The sequence below is a fragment of the Manis pentadactyla genome, chromosome 1, assembly GCF_030020395.1.
Source record: "Manis pentadactyla isolate mManPen7 chromosome 1, mManPen7.hap1, whole genome shotgun sequence".
NCBI lineage: Eukaryota > Metazoa > Chordata > Mammalia > Pholidota > Manidae > Manis > Manis pentadactyla.
Window position 1 is genome coordinate 67,916,612 of NC_080019.1, and position 23,477 is coordinate 67,940,088.

Consider the following 23,477-nt stretch of genomic DNA (forward strand, 5'->3'; position numbering starts at 1 on the left):
ACCTGTTCCCAAGTAAGTTTGAGGTACTGTGGGTCAGAACTTCAGCAAATCAATTTTTGAGAAACACCATTCAATTCATATACATACCTGAAATACGAAAATAAATTTTGAAACTGTGATTCAGTTAAGTATTGCTAACTAAAATGTATGTCTCTTATAAATTTATTTTTCATGTAATAAATGAAGCAAAAATCATTTTTTAAACTTTCAGTAAGTTGAAATAATTGGGATGATTTACGTAAAAGTATTCCCAAACTTATTTCAGTAAAATCTGAATCAAAGCATACAACAGAAGTCTGAGGGAATTTTATTGTCATATTTGTGTATGTAATCAAAGCAAATATTTCACTGAGTTTTACTGCAGAAAAAAATTAGAAATATCACCTTGAATGTAGTTTTGTATCAGTGTTTTTGTGCCATTTGAGCAGTGAATAAGCTCTTACTTTGCCTCTGCTATAGTATTTTATTTTGCTGCTGCATTCCATCACTAATGTCTAGGGTCCTTGCTATCTTCTGTTGTGCCTCCTATATTGGGAACTTGGCCTCCTCTCAGTTATGGGCTAATCAGATGCAGAGTAATATTTGGATACTTTGGGTGGAATAGAAATTATTGTGCAATGGGAAATACAATAATCAAGGATGATTTGTTACCAAGAAAGGCACAATCAAGCTGGGGAGCTGCTTTGGACAGAAGTATAGATTGAGGTCTGTTACCAAAGCAGGTGATATATTGAAAATAGGAATCTGACTGCAGTCCTTGCTAATCATCTTGTAATATGCGTTGAGAGAGACAGACCTAGACTCTAAAGCCAATGTAGTAAAATCATAGAAATACTGCAAGAAAACTGGTAATTTCAGACGTCTTTTCACAATAAGTAAGAAAAAGGGTTGATAATTACTCACAATGAGAATAAACAAGAATTAAAAACAACTGGAACTTTTCATTCCAAATATAATATCAATATTTTAATTTATATTTTTTACTGTTTTGTTTTTTATTTCAGCTACAAGAAAATCAGGATGAAATTGAAAATATGATGAACTCTATTTTTAAGGGTATATTTGTTCATAGATACCGGTAAGGGATTTTAAAAATCATTTAGAAGATTTTTTAGCTTCAGTAATTGATTGCATCTTTGTATTTCTAGGTAATTATAAAAATATAAAACTCTCTAATTATTTGTTTTGTTTTCTGGAACACAACTTTGGCTATAAAAACTATACAAATGTCATACTATTATTGTGGAGGAAATTGTGCCACAGCCACTGTGGACACACTCTAAATTATGAACATAGACTCTTAGAAGCCTTCATTGTACTTTCATTTGTACTGATGGAATATTAATCAGTAAGATACTATTAAGTTAAGTTGGCTTTAATAAGATAGGATTGTCTTAATATTTGAAAAAATTAAATTACCTGATTCCTGCTCTGTGGTACTCATCTTGTTCCACGACCAAATTAACAAATAGTCTTTAAAAAAATACCCCTGTTAAGATGGTAGAAAAGTAAACAAAAAAGGATTTGTCTGCAGAGAATGTAACAGCTCTATACATCACTCTTCTTTACCTTCAGCTACGCCCATGAAAGTAGAAGCAAAGCATTTCCAAAGAAGTTTTTGTCATGCTTTATTGCAAATGAGTTTGTCTTTTAGTGAAACCTAACTACATTATTAAAATGTACATTTCATAGAAAATTAATGAATCATAAACACACTTGTTATCTTTCATTAATTAGGCATGTTATGATATGTTTAGGTGGTGACACATAACAGAGCATTGTCTTTAGACACATTTGAGAGTTTAATTGGCCAGTTAATTTTAAAAGTTGGTTAAAAGAAGGAAGTTAGTTTTTTTAATGAAAAATTATAACTTAAACATTTTGTTTTAATTCCAAATATAGAAAAATCTTTTGATCTTCTGGATATTCATCTACAGAAAACAAAAAACACTAATTTGAAAAGATACATGCACCCCAGTGTCCTTTTCAGCATTATTTTAGCCAAGATATGGAAACAACTGAAGTGTCCATTGATGGATAAATGGATAAAGAAACTGTGAGAGAGAGACGTGTACGCATACACACACACACACACAGGAGTATTATTCAGCCATAAAAAGAATGACATCTTCAGGGATGGACCTCGAGGAAATTATGTTAAGTGAAATAAGACAGAGAAAGACAAATAATACAGAGAACAGATTGGTAGTTGCCATAGTTAGGAGACATGAGGTCAAATGTAAAAAGAAAAATAAAATTCACTGCATTACTGACCAGAAAACAGCTAATTGTTTAGTAATTTATGACCATCTCCAATATTATTAGGAAATTTAGGCAACTTTAATACATTTACATATAACTTCGATAATGGGTAATAGAACTTTTAGAAGAAATGTGGGTGATAATGCACTGTGAGACTTTAATAGCTGATTTAAAAAGAAAATAATGCTGAGTGTGGGAAATAAACTGTACATGTCTGAAAGGAAAACACACCCACAATTCCTAAAACTTCAGAAGTTTGGGATTTAAGGAAATAGGTTATGCTAGTAAAACTAAACAAAACAAACCTGTCAGGTGGCTTTTAAGGAAACTTTAAGAAAACAAAATTGCTTATATCTACTGACAAATTTACCATTTCCACTTTTCCTCATTCTTGAGTTTTTGTTACCATTTTACTTCAGCCTGATAGCTATAAATTCTTCTACTATTTGCTTATCTGCAAAAATTTTTATTTTACCTATTAAAAAATAAGGCGAAGGACTTGACTTTTGAGTATGGATTATCTGATTGGAGTTTCACATCCTCTTTCTTGTATAAACTACAAGTATAATGAAGTATTGACAAATGATTTGAAAAAAAGCAAGAACTTCCATCACCTGCCATGCAATCTGTTTTATAATTACAACTTTTATAGAGGATAGTTACCATAAATAAATTACATAGTAAGTGCATAATTTGATGAGTTTGGACATATATACAACTGTGGAATTACACAGGTAAAATAATAAATATATTCATCATCTTCAAAAGTTTTCTTATGCCACTTTGTAATTCTTCCCCAAGTCCATTCTGGCCACTCTCCCCCATCCCCCATCCTCAAGCAGCCATTAATTGACTAACTGATTTGTTTAGATTTTCAGGAATTTTATAGAAATGGAATTGCATAGTATGTATCCTGATTTTTGTTATTGTTGCTGTTTTGCTCTGGCTTTCACTCAGCAAAATGAATCTTTCATCATTAAGCCTGTTAACACACTTTCATAGATGCCCTTTATCAGTTGGAGGACGTTTCCTTACTATTCCCAAGTTTTCTTAGACTTATTAGGAATGGTTGTTGGATTTTGTCAAATGCTTTTCTACATTTACTGAGATCATAATTTGGGTTTTCTTTTTTAAGACTGTTAATGTGAATTGGTTGATTTTCACATAGTAACAAATTCTTGGGCTAAACCCACATAATCATAATATATTATTATTTTTATATATTGTTGGATGTGATTTGCTGAAAATGAATCTAAGTTCAGGAGGGTTATAGATCTCTTAACTTTTTATATTATTTAGTGTCTCTGAATGCTCTTGCATACCAAGGTAATGCTAGCTTTGTAGAAAGAGTTGCAGTGTATTCTCTCTTCTTTTATTCTCTGGAGTTTAATAGAATTGATATTATTTCTTCTTCAGGTATGAATTATACTATTGGGGCCTAAAGTTTTCTTTGTAGAGATGTTTTTAACTATAACTTCAGTTTCTTCAGTAGATCTAAGACTGTTCATTTTGTGTCTTAGAAGAAATGATACATTCATCTAAGTTGTTCAGTTATATTCAAGTATCAGCATAAAGTTGTTCCTAATATTGGTGGTTTCACTTCTCTCTCTGTCTGTCCAGAACTAATCAATTGTATTTATTTTTCTTAAAACATGAGATTTTGATTACATTGAATGTCTCTCTTTTTCTGTTTTCTGTTTCATTGATTTCTTCTCTTACATCCTTTCTTCTGCTTTCTTTGGGTTTCATTTCCTCTTTAGGTTCTCAAGGTGAAAACTGAGGTAATGATTTGGGGCCTTTTTTTTTTTCCTAATACAGGATTTTACTCCTACTAATTTTTCTCTCAGCACTGCTTTAGCTGTATCCCTTAAATTTGGGGGTTTTGTGTTTCCCTTTTCATTCACTTTGAAATACTTTTGTAATTTTCCTTTTGACTTCTTTCCTTCCCCTGTGGATTATTAAAAGTGAGGTATTTATAGGTTATAAATCTCTGAGAACTCTTCTGTTATTGATTCCATTGTGGTGAGGGGGCCTACTTTGTATGATTTGAACTCTTTTGAATTTATTGGGATTTGTGTCCCACAAGATGGTCTATCTTGAGAAGTACTCACTCAGGAAAATAGTATGTAGTGCATTTGGTTTTATGTTAAAATTATTTCAAAATTGATTGATAGTATTGTTCAAGTCTTTTTTTATCCAAATCGATTTTCTGTTTATTCTAACAATTATCGAGGGATTTTATAGGAATACTTTTTGTATTCTTGATACAAGTCCATAATCGCATAAAGTATTTGCAGTTCCACCCCCCCCAGCCTAAGGCCTTCTTTCCATTTTCTTAATGATACCTTTTGAAGAGCATAAGTTTTCAGTTTGAATGAATTCATGTATAAATTTTTCTTCTGTGGTCATGCTTTTAATCTCATATCTGTGAACATTTTGCCTAACCCAAAATTTTCTTCTGTACCTTATTCTAGATGTTTAATTATTTGATCTTTTCAATTAAAATCTATGAACTATTTTTTAAGTTAATTTTTTATATGGTATGATATAGGAGTTAAGTCTGCTTTTTGCATTTAAATACTCATTCATCCAAGCACTGTCATCCAGTTCAGTTGCTTTGGCACTTTTCTTGAAAATTAAATGACCGTGAATGCAACGTTTTATTTCTGGATATTCCAATCTGTCTATCCTTAAACCCGTGCCACCTGTTTTGATTGTAGTAGCTTTAGAGTAAGTGTTTTTTTAACTTTATTGAGATGTAATTGACTTAACAAACATATGTAAGTTTAAGGGGTACAGTGTGATGATATATACTGCAAAATGATTACCATTGTAAGGTTAGTTAACACCTCCATCTCCTCACATGATTGCCTCTTTTTGTGTGGTGGTGATAACATTTAAGGTTTACTCTCTTAGCAACTTTCAAGTATGTAATACAGTATTGTTTCCCTGTACATTAGATCCCCAGAACTTACCTTATAACTGGAAGTTTGTAGTTTTTGACCAACCTCTCATTCCTCCCCCTTAACCGCCAGCCTCTGGCAACTACCATTCTACTCTACATTTCTGTGAGTTCTGCGTTTTTAGATTCATGTAAGTAAGAACATACAATATTTGTCTTTTAGAATAAAAATTAAAAATTTAGTAGTGTTAAATCCTTCTACTTTGTTCTTTTTCAAAACTTGTGACTATTATAGATCCTTTGTATTTCTATATAAATTTTAGGATCAGCTTGCTGATTTTTACACAAAACCTTGCTAGAATTTTAATGGTGAATATAATGAAGCTACAAACCAGTTTGCAGAAAATTGCCTTCTTCACAAAATTGAATCTTCCAATCTGTGAGTGTAGATTGTATCTCCATTTACTTAGATATCCTTTAATTTCTATTAGCAATTTTTTGTGATTTTCAGTGCCCAAGTCTTATACTACGTTTGCTAAAAATTTATTTGTTTTCACTGTTTTATGCTATTATAAATGAAGTTGTTTTCTTGTTTTTAGACTTTTCCTTATTAATATATAAAAATGCAGTAATTTTATTCGCAAAGAATTAAGAAAATACTTTTACGCTATAGTTTTGGGTTTTATTTTTGTAGATTCTTTAGGATTTTCTACACACAGCATAATGTTGTCTATGAATGCAGTTTTAATACTTTCTGTGTGTTTAATTTCTTTTTCTTTTCTTTTTTTGCCTCTTTGCTCTGTTCCTAATTTTAAGGGAAAAACATTCAGTCCTTAAGGTTAAGTGTGATGTTGTTAGCTGTATGGTTTATAATGATACCCTTAAGTAGGATGAGGAAATTTCCTCCTACCCTAATTTTGTTCGGTGTTTTTTTTTTTTTATTTTGTTTATTTTTCCTGTTTAATTTAAGAGGAAATACAGTTTTTTTCCCTTATTTTGTTAAGATGGTATATTGCTTTCATTGATTTTCAGATATTAGACCAATTTTGCATTCTGGGAAAAATTCAACATGGTCATAGTATATTATCCTTTTTATATGCTACTAGATTCAGTTTCCTAATATTTTGTTAAGGATTTTTGTGTCTACTGTCACAGGGGCATAAAATACACTGGAAAATGTTTCCTCCTGCTCTTTTTCTGAAAAAGTTTATGAAATACTCGTTTTATTTCTATCTTATTTTTCTGGTAGAATTTACTAGGAAAGCCCTTTAAGCCTAGGTTTTTCTTTGTGTGAAAATTTTCAGTCACTAATTACATCTCTTATTATAGCTCTATATCAGTTTTCTATTTCTTGTTGATTCATTATGGTAATTTGTGTCTTTCAGACAATGTATCCATTTCATGTATATTGCAAATTGTATGGCATAATGTTGTTCGTTGTATTTCCTTACAGTCCTCTTCATTTCTGTAGGGCAGAATGTCTGCTATATTCATTCCTGATATTGTAATTTCTGTCTTCTTTTTTGTTTTGATCAGTCTAGCTAAAGATTATCAATTTTATTTTTTCAAAGAATAAACTTTTCATTTCATTCTTTATGTATTTCATATTGAATTGACTTTTGCTTCAGTTGTTAGTATTTCCTTCCATCTGATTGCTTTAGTTTTAATTCATCTTTTTCTAGTTTTGTAAGGTGGAAAGTCAAATTACTGATTTTATATCCTTCCTTTCTTATGTAGCCTTTTATTTTATTTTATTTTGTTTTGTTTTGTTCCTTCAGTTTTTTTTAAGGTGTCACTGATGTATACTCTTTATGAAGGTTTTCACATGAAAACCAGTGTGGTTACCATATTCACCCATATTAATGAGGCCCCCCCTCCCATACCCCATTGCAGTCACTGTCCATCAGTGTAATAAGATGGCGCAGAGTCACTGCTTGTCTTCTCTGTGCTACACTGTCTTCCCCATGATCCCCCCCACACACCATGTGTACTAATCATAATACCCCTCAATCCCCTTCTCACTCTGTTCCCCATCCCTCCCCTTTCATAACCACTAGTCCATTCTTGGGTTCTGTGAGTCTGCTGCTGTTTTGTTCCTTCAGATTTGCTTCGTTGTCACACTCCACAGATGAGTGAAATCATTTGGTATTTGTCTTTCTCTGCCTGACTTACTTCACTGAGCATAATACCCTCTAGCTCCATCCATGTTGTTGAAAATGGTAGGATTCGTTTTCTTCTTATGGCTGAATAATATTCCATTGTGTATATATGTACCACATCTTCTTTATCCATTCATCTACTGATGGACACTTAAGTTGCTTCCATATCTTGGCTATTGTAAATAGTGCTGCAATAAACATCTTATCTAGCCTTTTAAACTATATTTCCCTCAAAGCACTTCTTTAGTGACATGACTTTTGTTATGCTGTATTTTTATTTTTATTCAGCATATTTCCATATTTTTGTGATTTTTCTTTGAATCATGAGTTATTTTGTTTGATTTCCAAATATCTGAAGCCTTTCCAAATTAATTTTAGCTATTAATTTTTTATTTAATTACATTATAGTTAGTAAGAATACTTTGAGAATTTCAGTCATTTTATATTTAATAAGATTTTTTCCCTCAACCAATTGGATTACTGAAAACATTACATGTACATATAAAAAGTTTATTCTGCTGTTTTTTTATAACCTCCTGTTGTGTTGACTTTTTTATCATCATGAAATGTCCTTTTCTAGTATTTTTTTTTCTTAAAGATTTCTTTGTCTGATAATAAATACCTCTAGCTCTTTTATGCTTACTTTTTGCGTGATATATCTTCTGTCGTCCTTTTGCTTTAAATCTGTTTGTGTCTTTAAATATGAAGTATGTCTCCTGTAGACCACTTACAATTGGATGTTGTCTTTTTAATTGTCTAATAATTTTAACTATCTCTGTTATTTTCTTTATGGTTGCTCTAGGGATTACAATATAAAGCATAAGTTATCAGAAACTATATTTCACTAAAATGATTTAATTTAATAAACATAGAGCATCTTTACTCCAGTATAGCTCCATTTTCTTGCCCTTCCTTTGTGCCGTTGTCATGTATATTTTACGTTTATTATTAAACCAACAATACCATGTTAACCATTATTACTATATAAGTCTTATGTGACTTTTAATGAAAGTAAGAGAAGAAAAGAAGTATTTATGCCATCTTCTTTATCCTCTTAACATTTCTAGCACCCTTTATTTTCTCCTATGAATTTGAGTTACTATATAGAGTTATTTTATTTCAGTTTAAAAGACTTTATTTACTGTTTTTTGTTAAGGCAGTTCTGCTAGCACCATATTCTCTCAGTCTTTCTTTATCTGGAAACATTATTTAACTTCATTTTTGAGAGTTTTTCTGGATATAGAATTCTTGGTAGACAATGTAATTTTTCATTGCAATACTTTCATTGTCATTTCAATACCTACTGGTCTTCATTATTTCTGTTAATTGCTGTTAATTGTACTTCTCTGTACACTATTAGTCACTTTTTTGTTTTGTTTTTTGTTTTTTTCATTTTTCTTCTTAAAAGTTTTTTCTTTGGCTCTTGACAATTTGCTTATTATTATGCATCTAGTTATGGGCTTCTTTGTATTTATCCTAAGAGTTTTTTTATCATTTTGGATATGTAGACAATTTTTTCATCAAATTTCAGAAGCTTTTAGCCATTGATTCTTCAAATACTTTTTACCCATTTCTCTCTTTGTTTTGACTCTTTGGGCACATAAACTGGTATACATGATATTGTTTCACGGGTTTCTGGAGATGTCTTCCTTTTTTCTCCCCCAGTGTTTTTAAATCTCTCCTCTTTGGATAATTTCTGTTTACCTATCGTTAGGTTCAATGTTTCTTCTGCCAGCTCAAATATGCTGCTGAAACCATGAGTTCTTTATTTCTGTTACTGTACTTTTCAGTTGGTCCTATTCTTATAGTTTGTGCTTCTTCCTCATGATATACTCTTGGCTAAGTCATTGTCATGTTCTCATTTTGTTCTTTAAATATGGTTTCTTTCAATCCATTGATATATTTATTAGAAGCTTTTAAACTTTTGCTAAATTTACCAGCTGGTTTGTCTCAGAGACACAGTTTCAACTGTTTCAGTCCCTAAATATTAGTAATGCTTTCTTTTTTCTTTGCATATATCATATTTTTTTGGTTAGAAACTGCCCATTTTATATAACACATTGTAGCAAATTTGGGTTCTGATTTTTTTTCCCCTCAGGTTAGTTGTGTTGTTGGGTGTTTTGTTCTTTAATAATTTACTTAATCTTAGGAAATTTGTCTCTCTGCCCTGTACAACCACTTGATAATCTCTACTCAATTGCTTTTTGGGTTTTTTTTTTTTGCATCGATTCCAAAGGGATTGTCCATGTGGCTGCATATTTCATGGTCACCCAGTGACTGGTAAGAACTTTTACCAGAACTCCCAAGAGGGCTTTCACCCCCTGCCAGTGGTGCTGAATGTGGATGAGGGAGGAGTACATTCAGAGTTGAAGTAAAATTCAAGTCCAGCCTGGATTTGATTTTCCGCCACACCCTTGCCTTCTTGGGACCTTTTTTGGGGACTGGTGAGTGCTTGGGCACAGTCTCCCTATCAGCCAGATGTGCAGATAACATGGGTATGCTTAGATTACTCTTGCATTTGTTTTTGGCTAGTCCACCTGTATGCTTAGCCCAACCCAGGTGGCAGTGTGAATTTATGTAAGCAAGGCTTTGGTCTTTTCCCATTTGTTTTCTATAGTTTGCTTTTTTTATTAGTGTCTTCCTTGGGTGTAGGTATTTAGCACTTGACTCCCAATCAAGGCCACTCCCTCAACATTAAAACTGGTGGTTTTTTTATTTTATTTTATTTTTTTATTGAAGGGTAGTTGACACACAGTATTACATTACATTAGTTTCAGGTGTACAACACAGTGATTCAACATTTATATACATGATAATTCTAGGTACCAGCTATCACCATACCAAGTTGTTACAATATTTTGACTATATTCCTTATGCTATACATTACATCCCGGTTACTTATTTATTTTACAATTGGAAGTGTGTTTATATATATATATATATATATATATATATATATATATATATATATATATATATATATTTTGTGAGGGCATCTCTCATATTTATTGATCAAATAGTTGTTAACAACAATAAATTTCTGTATAGGGGGGTCAATACTCAATGCACAATATTAATCCACCCCAAGCCTAATTTTCGTCAGTCTCCAATCTTCTGATGCATAACGAACAAATTCTTACATGGAGTACAAATTCTTACATAGTGAATAAGTTACTTGGTGAACAGTGCAAGGGCAGTCATCTCAGCAGCTTTTGGTTTTGTTCATGCATTATGAACTATACACAGTCAGTTCAAATATGAATATTCATTTGATTTTTAAACTTGATTTATATGTGGATGCCACATTTCTCTATTATTATTATTTTTAATAAAATGCTGAAGTGGTAGGTAGATACGAGATAAAGGTAGAAAACAGAGTTTAGTGTTGTAAGAGAGCAAATGTAGATGATCAAGTGTGTGCCTGTAGACTATGTGTTAATCCGAGCTAGACGAGGGCAATAAACATCCATGTATGCAGAAGATTTCTCTCAGAACATGAGGGGGGAGGTTCTAAGCCTCACCTCTGCTGCTCCCCATTTTCTCACCAGATGGCCCCCTGCGACTGTGCCTGTCTTAGGTTGTTCCTCCCTTGAGGAATCTTACCCGTCTCTGGCTAACCAGTCATCTTTCGGGGCCATACAGGGAAATGTAAAGTTGGTAAGTGAGAGAGAAGCCTTATTGTAAAACTGGTGGTTTTTATGGGCAACCTCAACTCTGGTAACTCTACTGCACCTGCTGATTTGGGGTTTATGGTGTTTGAAGGGGTTAGTTCCATTCTGGAATGCTGTAGAATTCTGCTGTTTTAACCCAGTGTTCAGCAGTTTTTTATGAATAAATGCTTCTCATATTTTTTGGTTGATTGCCAGAAAACTGAAATGACTGTAAATGATTGTTTTGTCTTTTTTTTTTTTCTGTGGGGGAGAGAATTTTCCCACTACTTCACCCTCACCTTCATTTTTTTTTTTTTTGAGCAGTGAGAAAGCTTTATTTAAAGGTACGCACTTAAAGAAAGAAAAAGTGCAGGCATCCTCAGAGAAGAGGCACACTGAAAGACTGAGGGTTCTGTCTTTTTAAGGCTTTCAAGAAGGGGCAAAGTGTAGAGTGGGGGTTGTTGGGCGTAAGTTTGACTTGTGATCTCATGATGTCTCTCTCTAGTGAAGGACATTATGTCCTCATCCACAGTCAGTCCTCTAGATAATTCATAAATCAATAATGAGTAATGAGTGGGATCACAAATTCAGTTATTTCAGTAATTCAGTGGTAGGCCAAGTGAGATGCACAGTACCATGCTACATGAATAACTTTTTTTTGTTTGATAAACCCAGAAGGACTCAGGAGACACGGGCCCACGCAAGAGATTTTGTTATCTGAAAGAGAGAGTGGCTGCCCCAGAGGGAGGGAGGGAGGGAGAGAGAAAGAGAGGGAGGGAGGGAGGGAGAGAGAGAGGGATAGAGACAAGGGAGAGCCAGGGGACAGAGAGACAGAGACAGAGAGAGAGAGAGGGCAGCGAGACAGACAGAGAGACAGGGACAAAGAGAGAGGGCAGCCCCCTCACCTTCATTTTTGAAAGGTGTTTTTTCTCAGTATGGATTTCTAGGTTGACTTTTTTAAGTACTTTAAAGGAATTGATCCATTTTCTCCAGTTTGACTCATCAAAAACTAGAAAGAAACCTGCTGCCATACTTATCTTGTATCCTTTGTAATTTATCTTTTTGCTTTTGTTGCATGTAAGAGTTTACTCTTTACACCTAGTTTTGACCAGTTCTGATGTTTTATGTTGTTTTCTTCATGTTTATCTCTTCCATGCTCTCCTCTTGAACATATATACTTGTTATGACAACTGTTTTAAAGTCCTATTTTGCTAGTTTTATTATCTATATCATTTATAGTTCTGTTTCTATTGATTTTTCTCACTATGGGTCATTTTCCTGCTGCTTTGTATGCTTGTCAGTTTTTATTGGATTCCAGGCATTGTGAGTTTTACTTTGTTGGGTGTTAGATAATCTTATATTCTTAACAGTACTCATCTACTTTTTTTCATAATAATGTTTGATTCTTTCAAGATTTGTTTTTAAGGTTTGTTAACTGGACCAGAGTAGCTTTTAATCTAAGCATGGTTTTCCCCCAATACTAAAATAATACCATTTTTTGTATTCTGCCCAATGTGCTGGAATTATAAGGTTTATCTGCTCTGGATCATTGGAACACAAAGTATTCCTATCCTGTGTTTTCTCCAGAGATTGCTCTCTCTGTTCTTGAAATTCTTTCCCCAGCCTTGGATGGTTTGTTCACATCTGTGTGCTCTTTTAGTATTGAACTGAGAAGTTGAAGGGTGTTTCTGCAGCTCTCCAGAGCTCACTGTCTGTGCAGCTCTCCCTTCTAGTACTGTGCCTTATAAAATTTAGCCACATTGTCCTCTACAGTGTGAGCTCCTCCTCCTCAATTCAGGGATATACCCAGGCTCTGCCTAAGTCCCCTGTCAATACTGCTCCCTGGCAGGCCATGATCGGAGCCAACTGTAAGACTCACCTTCTTTGTTACACAACTCTCACAAATTATTTTCCTGCTCTGCCTGATATCCAACATCAAAAAGTTATACTTCATGCAGTTTTTTAGTTTTTTTCCAGTGGAAGCATAAATCCTGTTCACCTTGGCTCAGCCATGCAATATTAAGTACAGAATCCATATCATTTTTTATTATTTTATCTCAATCTTCAACACCTAAATAATATACCCTTTATTTTAGTGACTTACCATTAATAAGTCTTGGAGAAGCTTTCAATGTATTATTATCATAGAAAGAATAATTCTTTAATTTCCTACTGTTACCTTATTGATTTGTTTTTTTAATTTTATCAGACTTTGCATAAACCAGTATTGGATCTGCCACAGCTTCCCTTTGATACATTAAATTTTCAACTGCTCAAAGTAAGATTGTAAATATAGTTGAGAGTATGATCCACCTGTCAAAGTGATCAGTGTACCATGGATACTAATTGATTTTCCAGAACTATCACTTAATCCACTTATTAATAAAGGGGAGATAATGCTGCATGTAGATACTGGAAATAGAAGGTGCTGTGCAGAGATAGCACTTGAAGTTAACACTTTGAGTCTTACCTGCCACCCCGACTTTAAACAAAAATTGAAAAATTGAATGTTAATCTATACATTGCTACATCTAGCTAGTAGTTTATAGAAAATCAAAAAAATAGAAGAGCGTTTTATATGATTGAATCCTCATGGTATCATTTTAGTCCAGAATATGGGAAATTGTACAGGCCAAATAAATGACCCAGTTCCTTCAACAAATGAATGGTTTATAATAAGAACAAGTGGATATAAAAACACAATGTAAAATACTGTATATGAAAAATATATTCTTGAATATATGTTTAGTGAACAAGATATACTTTAGACTGTTGAAGAGACAATAGTGAATTAAAATATAATACTAAGGAATTTACCCAGGCTTAGAAGATACAGAATGACATTTTTGATATATGGGGGATAGTTTGAGAGGCTTCATAAGTCCTTTATGTAGGATTTCCAAAGAAGAGAGAAGTATTAAAAAGAAGTTTTACTGAAATAACTGAAATTTTATAAAATTGTTTAAAAAACTATTCAGATTAGAAAGGATTAATGAGTGTTAAATAGGTTAAGAAAAATATTTCACATCTAGACATAACCATAGTCAAAGAACGAACATCAAAGATAATGAGAAAGTCTTAAAAGAATAAAAAAGGAAAGACTACCTTTATTTACTGATGGCAAAAGAATAAAAATGTTATCAGGCCATGAGAACAAACTTAATGAAAGAAGAGATGATAGAGGAAAGATTTCAACAATTTTGAGATGAAAAATGAATGTCTTATTTTCTAATTGAGTCTTTCATCTTTTTACAGTACTATAATGAAACATTTCAGAATCATGTTTTTGGAGTTCTTATATAATACCATGATATGATTTATTCTGAGCAAATTGTCATTTTATTATTTTAAACATCATTTCTAATATTTCATCTTTGACCTAACCTGTGGGTAAGAGTAATAGTTAAAATGTGAATATAAATTAGAGATATTTTGCTTTGAAAAGTTAATGTGTCCTTGACCATTCAATTTTTAGTCTTACATATACCTAGATTACTATTTTAATAGTAAAACATTAAGGAGCAATGCAACCGCAGCAGATAGTCGTTTCTCCTGCTCTGTATGAGACTCAAATGATGCAATGCCTTTTTTATGTATTTTGCCACCATTTTCTGACTAATGGGTAGTGCAACAAAAAAATGAGATGGAAATATCTTCATGTTTATAAACTTTTTACATTTCTAATGCATTTTAAATAACTCTGGTCATCCTAAAATAATTACATGAAAGATTTGGATTTAATTAGCAACCAGAAGAGTTTCAGCTCTTCAGGTCTACATTCAAACATTACTGCCTCTCAGAGGCCTTCCTTGGCCCCTTTTATTCTCCATCATTTTTTATGTGTCTGTGTTCTCCATACTGACCTTTACGAACATTTAACACTCTTTAAGATGTTACTTATTTTAATCATCTTTCTGTAAGCTATGGTCTCTATTCTTAAGGTGTTCATAGTCTTGTAAAGGATACAGTATGACTTTCCAGTAACTCCTTCACTTCAGCTGTTGCTTTCTCCCTTAGGCTTTTTTTTTTTTTTAATTCTCTGTAGTTCTTCTCTTTTGGAAAGTGTGATTTTTTTCTAGCCAAATAATCAGACAAAACTGGTTGAGACATGAATTCATTGTGTTACAATTTAGATAGCAGACCTTCTTAGGATTTGTAATTGTGTCTTACTCTAGAGCTCTCATGGAATACATGAGATTCCATGTATGTGAGAGATAATTTTAAGTGTCAAAACATCCATATTAGCCAAGAGGATCTCTGAAATTTGTATTGCATTTTAATTTATTCTACTTGCCTACTGGGAAAGCATCTTTAAGGGTAGTACAAGAAACATTTAATTAAAATTCACTAAAATTAATTTCATTTTGTTGTAAGCAGAAAATAATTTGAATTCCACCTGCCAAGAATGTAGTCCAAAATGAAAACTTAAGTCCAGATATTAAATTAAAGGGTCATATCTCTCAAAAAGGCACACTAACTGTGAAGATCAGTAAATTATATAGGTTTTCATAGAAAGGAGTACAATAATTATTTTATGCTGTAAAATAGTTACAACAAAGGATTAATTGCCCTAGAATTATGTTCCAGTTTTTCTTTCTTCTCTCCTCCTCTCCTCTCCTCTATCCTCCCTTCCCCTATCTTCTCCTCTCCTTTTTCTTTTTCTTTTTCTTTTCCCCTTCCTTCCCTCCTTCCTTCCTTCCTTCTTCCCTCTCTCCATCCCTCCCTCCTTCCCTACTTCCTTTCCTACCTCTCTCTCTCTTCCTGTTCCTCTCTTTCTGTGCAAATAAAGTGTATCCTTGCTTTATTTTTAGTTGTTCATTTCCCAGCCCCAATACCAGAGTTATGAAAATTAGTCCATCTTATGATTGTCTTTATGCCATTCCTCTTACTAACTAACTTTTGTTCCCTCCTTTATTCTTTGCCCTGGAAATTCCCAAATACCTGCAGCTAAACATTAACTTTCTAAATGGAGAGGGCCATTGGAAGCAGAGATCAAAGTGTTAAAAAGAAGTTTAATATTGCAAACCAGGGATTGGAGGACTTGTATGTATGAGAAAAATGATTTGTATATCAAAACATGCGTTGTAATCAAATCAGGTAGTATTTAAAAACATACTACATTTTTATTTTATACTCTATCTGCCGAACTAGAATGTTAGTTCCTAGAGGGCAAGAAAGCTGTATCTGGTAGTAAGATATAACAGGAATCATGGAAGAACTGAGACCTCACTGGAGCTTGAATGAATAATCAGTATAGGTAATCAGTAGAATGAGGGCATTGTAAGCAGAGATGACCACAGATATGTAGATGCTAATGCACTTGAGCTATTTGAACTGAAGAAGAATTAATTCATGGAGCAGACTAGAAGAGGGTTGGTTATGGCTAGATTAGTAAGGACCTTAAATAATAATAAAAACTAATAATATCTTTTGTTAGTACTAAAATTTACTCCTAAACTTGGCAATGTAAAACAACAAACATTTATTATGTCATAGTTTCTGTGGGTCAGAAATTTGGGAGTTGCCTAGCGAGGTGGTTCTGGCTTAAGTAAGTGCTCTCAACATGTTGCAATCAAGACTTTGGTTGAGGCCGAAGTCATTTAAAGGCTTGACTGGAGTTGGAGTATCTGCTTCTAAAATGGCTAACTCTTATGGCTGGTGGCAGAAGACCCCAGTTACTCACTAATGGAGTTATGTATAGGGCAGCTAGGATGTCCACAAGACATAGCTCAGAGAGAATGACCACTGAGACAGATTGATCTAAGAGAGAACAAAGCAGAAGTCACAGGGTCTTTTTTTTACCTAATCTCAGGAGTCAAAATTCATCATTTCCATCACATTATATTTGTTAGAAACAAGTTACTAAGTCACCCACATTCAAGAAGAGAGGAGTTTGTCTCCAAGAGGAATATTAAATAATAAGAATTTGTGGACATAGAATACCACAAAGGAGTTCAATTTTATTGCATAGTCTGTGATTACATATAGAGAATGATTAGCACATGGTATCAGCAGGCAACGTGGATTGGAGCTCTAGAAGCCAAATAGGAGACAGATCACCTAAAGACTTTTAATAGCATAATGGGCCATCTGACCACACGCAGTCAAATTGCACGTTGAAAAGAGGATATTGAAAATTTTAAAGTTAAGATGAGAAAGGTCAGATTGACATCTGAAGTAGACAAGGATGGGGATTCCAGGAAGACAAACTATATCAGTATGTTGGCAGTGCATACAAAGAGGAGCTGTGTTCTAAGAATATAAACTTTTAGGAGTCTAATAAACAAGACTAAAAGGCATTCAAAATTATACTTCAATGTAGAGATGGTTATAAAAGTTACTAACAAACTTGTCCTACTGCAGTAAGGCTACTTTTACATTTTCTGGCCTTAGGAATTAGTCATGCCTAATCTCATTTTGTCCTCAACCTGCTTCCCTGACATTGAATAATAAAAAACTCAGCCTGTTTTTGTTTTTGTTTTTTAGGATTGATTTTTCACAAAGGTAATGCAACAGAGAATAAGTGTGATGGATCTCTGGGTGATGCATCACATCTTGGTAGGACTAGGAGAACTAAGATGATACAATTTGGAGTTTTGTTTTTGGAGGATAGCTTTTTTGTTTTGTATTTGCTGTAATCATTTGTTTTTATTTGGACAGTCCAGTAGAAGACAAAACATGAATCTGTAGTTCACAAAGATGGAAATTTATATTTAGTAGTAGAACAAGACCAAGTGTTGGGCAAGGATGTAAAGCACTAATTTATGGAGAAGTGTGTTAATACCTAATAAAGGTGGAGATGTATATCCTTCTCCCTTGTAATTTCACTTCTGGGTGTAAAAACAGTGTCTTACAGACTTAGCTGATCATGTCCTACATCAAGTACACAGTAGTTCCCAGAATAAAACTAATTTACCTTTACCACATGTCAAGCATTTTAGTATTCTCTATCCTAAATTCTTTTATGTTTTTGTTGCCACTCAGTAAATTGACTTCATAATATGCTGATAAACAGTGATGCACTGTTTGAAAAACACTGCCTTAGGGTAACTCACACAGATGTGCACAGGGAGACATGTACAAGAATATTCATGGCATTCATTGTTAATAAAAAACAAAAAACTTGGAAACAACATGAATGTCTGCCAGTGTGAGAATGTATAAATAATTTGTAATATGTATATATTGAAAGGAACACTGAACATCAGTTAAAATTAATGTATTAGAGCTGGAGCTATATGAATCAGTATGAACAAATTGTAAAACATAGTTTGTGAAAATCAAGTTGGAGAGGATACTTACAGGATATTATTTATGTTATTTATGTAGAGTTTCAAGATACATAAAACAATACATATAAAGTTAAAGCATAAGGTACCAATGGGAATTATTGTCATTGAGTCAAGGATAGTTATTTACTCTTGGGAAGGGAGCTACAACAGTAAGAGTTATATAGGAAGTTTCCATTGTAATATTTCTTTAATGAGTGGATACACAGATATTCATTATATTATCCTCTATAATGTTTTTATGTCTGAAATTTTTCATATTTAGAGAAAAACGCCCTTGTTCATGTTCAGTATTACAAAGTTCTAGGAGCATCCTTTCACAGTTGCAATAAAGCTACTTTTTCTACTGTATTGTCTGTAAATGTCTAGATTGATAATTAAAAGATTATAATAGTGAACATTTATGGAAGATTTAGTAGGTGCCAGGCACAGTGCTAAACTAAGTATTTTACTTTTACTAAGCGATTTCATTCTCAAAGTAACTCTGTGACCTTTGGGTACAGTTTTTATTCCTATTTTACATACAAGAAAATCTAAGAAAGGGAAATAACTTGCCTAAAGCTACACAGCTAGTAATTAGCAGAGCCAGGATCTGACCTTAGGGTGCCTTGCTTCAGAGCCTGTACCATTGGCCTCTAGCAATGGAATCTGTGCATTATACAAAGATATTAACAAAAAAAAATTAAGAAAACAAAAGATTGTGATTAGTGATGGCTTTGAAAGAGAAAGTTACATTTTTATTCTTAAGCAATTAAGGGACTTTGAAAGAACTGAGATTTATTAAAGTGGAGAAGTAACTATTAGAATGCTAGCATCCATTTTACCACAAAAGAGACACTACGAAAATTCTCTTAACAGTAAAATTCCAGCTCAACTATTGCCATATTAATTAATTAATCGATAGATGATTGCCTTGTAAGTTGAAGAGTTAAAAATTACCTAAAATTTTAACTTACTCATGTATGATAAATCAGAAACCTTGAAGGTCAGTCTACAAAAGAAAGTCAGTATTTATTTTATTTGTTACTTGTTTTTAGCTAGAACTAATAAGCTGTTGAAAGATAAGATAAAAATACTAACATTACATTTGTGGTTCACAGATTTTAGAGTAGGGAAGTCATCCCAGGAGAGTTGTGTTAGATGCTTATAGTAAGATGAAAATCCATCTGGGCACAGAGCCAGAAGCTTGAGTTTGGGGGCTGGTTCTGCCACCACTTCAGAGTATAGTCACCAGGATTGTTGGCCCATTGTAACTAAATGTGAGTCCTTATTTTCCTGTGCTGTAACTTCCAGGTATTGGGTTTTGTAAACGATTATACATTTTCAAATAACATAGGCTTCTATCATTTTGCCTAGTGGATACTAACTTGTGTCTTGGTCATAAAACTTACTTTAATTCATTAGATGCATGCTAGCTTAGGGAAAGTCAGTTTTTTAGAGAGATAGCTTTTGAGTTATACATTCTGCATTTGGATAATGGTACTCTGTTGCTTCAGAAGATTGAACATGTTTGTTGACTCTATAATAGTTATGAGGCTTTCAGAAAGCTCCACATGCCATTTCCTAGTCCAGTGAAAAATAGAGTAGTTGAGTCAAGATAAGATGATTTCCAGAAGCATTTTTTTTTTTCAGTTGGGTAGTGGAAGTTTTTATTTTACAGAAGCCATATGAAAAAGAAAAACAAGGTACCCAAGTTTGGGGTCTTGGAGAGTAATATATAAATACAGCATTAGGAATAATATTACTATTTATTGCTTGTTGAAAATGAGTATGAAGTACATTCCAAGTTTGAATATTAATCAGACATTTGTCTCTTCTTTTCTCCTCTAGTGATGCTATTGCTGAGATCAGAGCCATTTGTATTGAAGAAATTGGAGTGTGGATGAAAATGTATAGTGATGCCTTCCTAAATGACAGTTACCTAAAATATGTCGGCTGGACTCTTCATGACAGGGTAAGTTACTCTGTTTCAGGCTTTGGTAGAAGATGCACTTGTCTTACTAGTAAAATGCTAGAAGTTAGGACAGTAGTAGTTGGTTTTTTAAAAGTCGGAATAATAATGAAAATTAAGATGATACAGCTGAATAACTATTCACTTAATAGCCGTGATAAAATTAGAGACATCAGCCCTTGTATGAAAGTTTTGTCTCTTAGTTGTAATGCTGTCTTAAATCAAGACTGTCTTAAATTGCCTGATGTTCACAAATACAGAGATCTTAAAACAGTTTATTTTAAACTATTGTATTCCATTATTTGAACTGTTAAAAATAACAATTATTAGAAGACATTTTATTTTTTAATGCAATTATATTCTTTTTTCTTCTAACGCAGTTTTGTTAATATTCTGAGACTTACTTTCTATATCTTACTGTTACCAGCCTGTAGAGCATTTACTTTTTAAATAGCAGTATTAAATGATAAGTATTAAAGATGTTTTGAAAACCACAAAATTACATAAATTATAATAAAAAGGCCCAAGGGAATTTTACCAGCCATTTTTGCTGTAAGAGAGAGTTCAGAGCATAGAGAGGTTGTTACAAGTTGATTGCTCAAAGTCACAATTACTGATTTTTAATTGATGATTAAAAGGGGTTTTTCTCCCCAATGTCATTTGAAGGAAACTCCAGTTAATATGTAGTGAATATTTTCCTGAATATTTATCTTCCTTAGCAATTCAGATCTGTTTCTCTGCACTAATAAATCCCAAGCTTGATTCAGTTTTCTTTGTCTAATCCTTATGTTGAATTGGAGACCTTCACATCTAAGCCTCATCTCAGGTTTATCCAGTTCAATTTCAGTGTGAGAGAATGTGGAATTATACAGTGTGCCCTAACGCTTGCATACACACTGCTAAACCTAACAAGAACTTTTTAGTAGGAATATAGTTCTGTATTTTTATTCTCCACCACTACCACACCAGTTTCCTTTTCTACTGAATTTAAATAACAATAAAATTACCATATTTATGGGCACCAATACTGGGAAACACTACCAATTTGATTGGCTTACCAAAAAACAATCAACCATCATTTTTAAATAAATCACTAAACAATGCTTGTAGAAATCCTCTGTCCAGATAAAGGAAGAGGTACATTGCTGATAAAATGATATAAGGACTGCTATAAAAAATACAGTTTTATAAGTCTCTCCTACAGTCTTTATTTGGAAGTTATTTAGAAAAGGGTATAAGTATTAAATAATCCCTTCTAAACTTTCTTTTTTGTCATTCCCACTCTCATCTCCTTGTTCTTTTTTTCTCTGAGGAATATAGCCAATTGCTTTCTCTCCTTTTAATCATCTGGTTGAAACTGCTCATTCTGTAGGTTGTGACCTCTACCTTCAGACTCATCCTGTGCATTTTCAGATGAGCTGATAAATCCTGTCTTTTTTTTAACTTTATATTTTAACTATCAAGTGCATTTTTTCCATTTTTAAGCTATACTTGACATATAACATTGTATTATTTTAAGGTATACAACATAACGAGTTGCTATTTCTTTTATCTTGACTTAAGTATATTAGAGGTTATAACCTAGTCTACCCTCCTAAATAAGACAAACTTTTTTAATATTGCCAATTTATGTAAGTTTTATAGTATAATCTTTGGTTAATAGAAAGATAGTCTCCAACAGCTAAAGGAGTTTTTAGAGATTCAATTTGTCTTTCTGTTGACCAAAACTTATTTCTAAACTTTTTACCCATTGGTTTTAGTTCTGTCATTGAGGGTGACACAGAATAGGTTAATTTACATACAGCTATAGCAATCTCTGTGTTCTGGGCTAAATATCTTAATCTTTTTGTATTTATGTTCATAACTCTAGATTACCTTTCTCTGTCCTTTGCATTTTGTCAGTATTACTGCACTGATTTGCTTTTAGCTTATGTATATGATTCTTCTACTTTCTTGCCTGTGCTTGATTCCTCATATCACAAGTTCTGAAATGCTTCAGTGGGATATTATTTTCAGTTAGTCCACCCCATTTCATCTTCTCTATGTTGATTCACCTCATATTCTATTTCTCTTAAATTCACTGAAAACCTTTTTAGCTTAGTGTATAGCAAGCAAATGATGTCTGTTGCCTGTCTCCAGAAGTAGAACTTTGAACACTTCTGCCCACTGCATCTTGATATCAGGATTGCCAAGGAAATCAACACAGTCAAGCACTGGATGAAAGAGTGCTTTACTCACATAGAGAAAGGGACAGAGCAAGATCAGCTTCAGTAGTGTGTATCAGTCCCCCATGGCCAGCAGGCCCCTCCCAGCAGTCAACACAGAGCGGTTGCCCTGCATGCACCCCTCTTGTACCACAGAACTAAGGACTCTGTCCCTTTCCCTCAGGACAGATTTAGTCGTAGGGTTAGCCGGGTATCATATGAGTCAAATGCTTAAGCAGAACAAAGAACACACACTGAGTCTGAATCAGGAAAGGTATTTCCACACAAGGCAGTAAACCCAAAACGATGTGGGGACTCATCTCTTGATAAGGAAGTGGTCCAGGCCCAAGGCCCATTCTTATGGAGCCAGGCAGGGGCCAAAAGACTGCATAGACTGCCTTTCCAAACAGTTCACCCCTCACCACTGCTTGGTAACTGAAGTGGTAGATAGAGCATATCAAATGCTTTAGGACTGTTGCCCACCCCAAACTTAGAGGCAGAGTTGGGTCCTCTGGGGTTCCTGAACAACCTGTATGGATATGAATTGTACTTCTTTACTAGGAACCCCAAGATCCTGGATTAAGCCAATTTAAGAGGTCAAAAAGTGAGTCCGGTGGGGACTGTGAGTGTACAGCTGATAACCATTCCACCTGAGCATGTATATTCACCAGCTAAGTTTTTTAATCCCCCAAATTGTTGATGTATGCACAACAAGAAATGCTGCAGTAACACAGACACCACCCTGTTCTGCCATCAGATGACAGAGAGCTATTTGGTTACCCATCACCACCTAGACTAGTGAGTTCAGTGAAGTCTTGTTGGTCTTAGATGACTTGGGCAATAGCATCAGCTCTTCCTGCCATGGTTAAGGATAGGTTGTACACCATTTTTTCTATGGCCTGTATACCAATGCCTAGTATTAGATTATGGTAGCAGAATAAATCCAGTCCTTAGTTTGTGTCCCCAGGAGGGAACTATGAGCCACTCTGTGGTAAGTTAGCCAAGTGGGTCTTTTCTAGCCCTTTGTACAGTTGCTGACATGGATGGTGGGCCCTAGAAC

General features: G+C 33.6%; 1 protein-coding gene across 2 annotated transcripts in view; it reads left to right on the forward strand.

The window, feature by feature from the left end:
* Positions 1–23,477, forward strand: part of STAG1 (STAG1 cohesin complex component) — a 463,391-nt gene that overhangs the window by 314,032 nt on the left and 125,882 nt on the right. For both annotated transcript variants that reach the window (XM_036877372.2, XM_057498066.1), the window contains 2 exons: positions 1,005–1,078; positions 20,093–20,216. In XM_036877372.2, the coding sequence (XP_036733267.1) occupies positions 1,005–1,078; positions 20,093–20,216 (198 nt within the window). The remainder of the gene's footprint in view (positions 1–1,004; positions 1,079–20,092; positions 20,217–23,477) is intronic.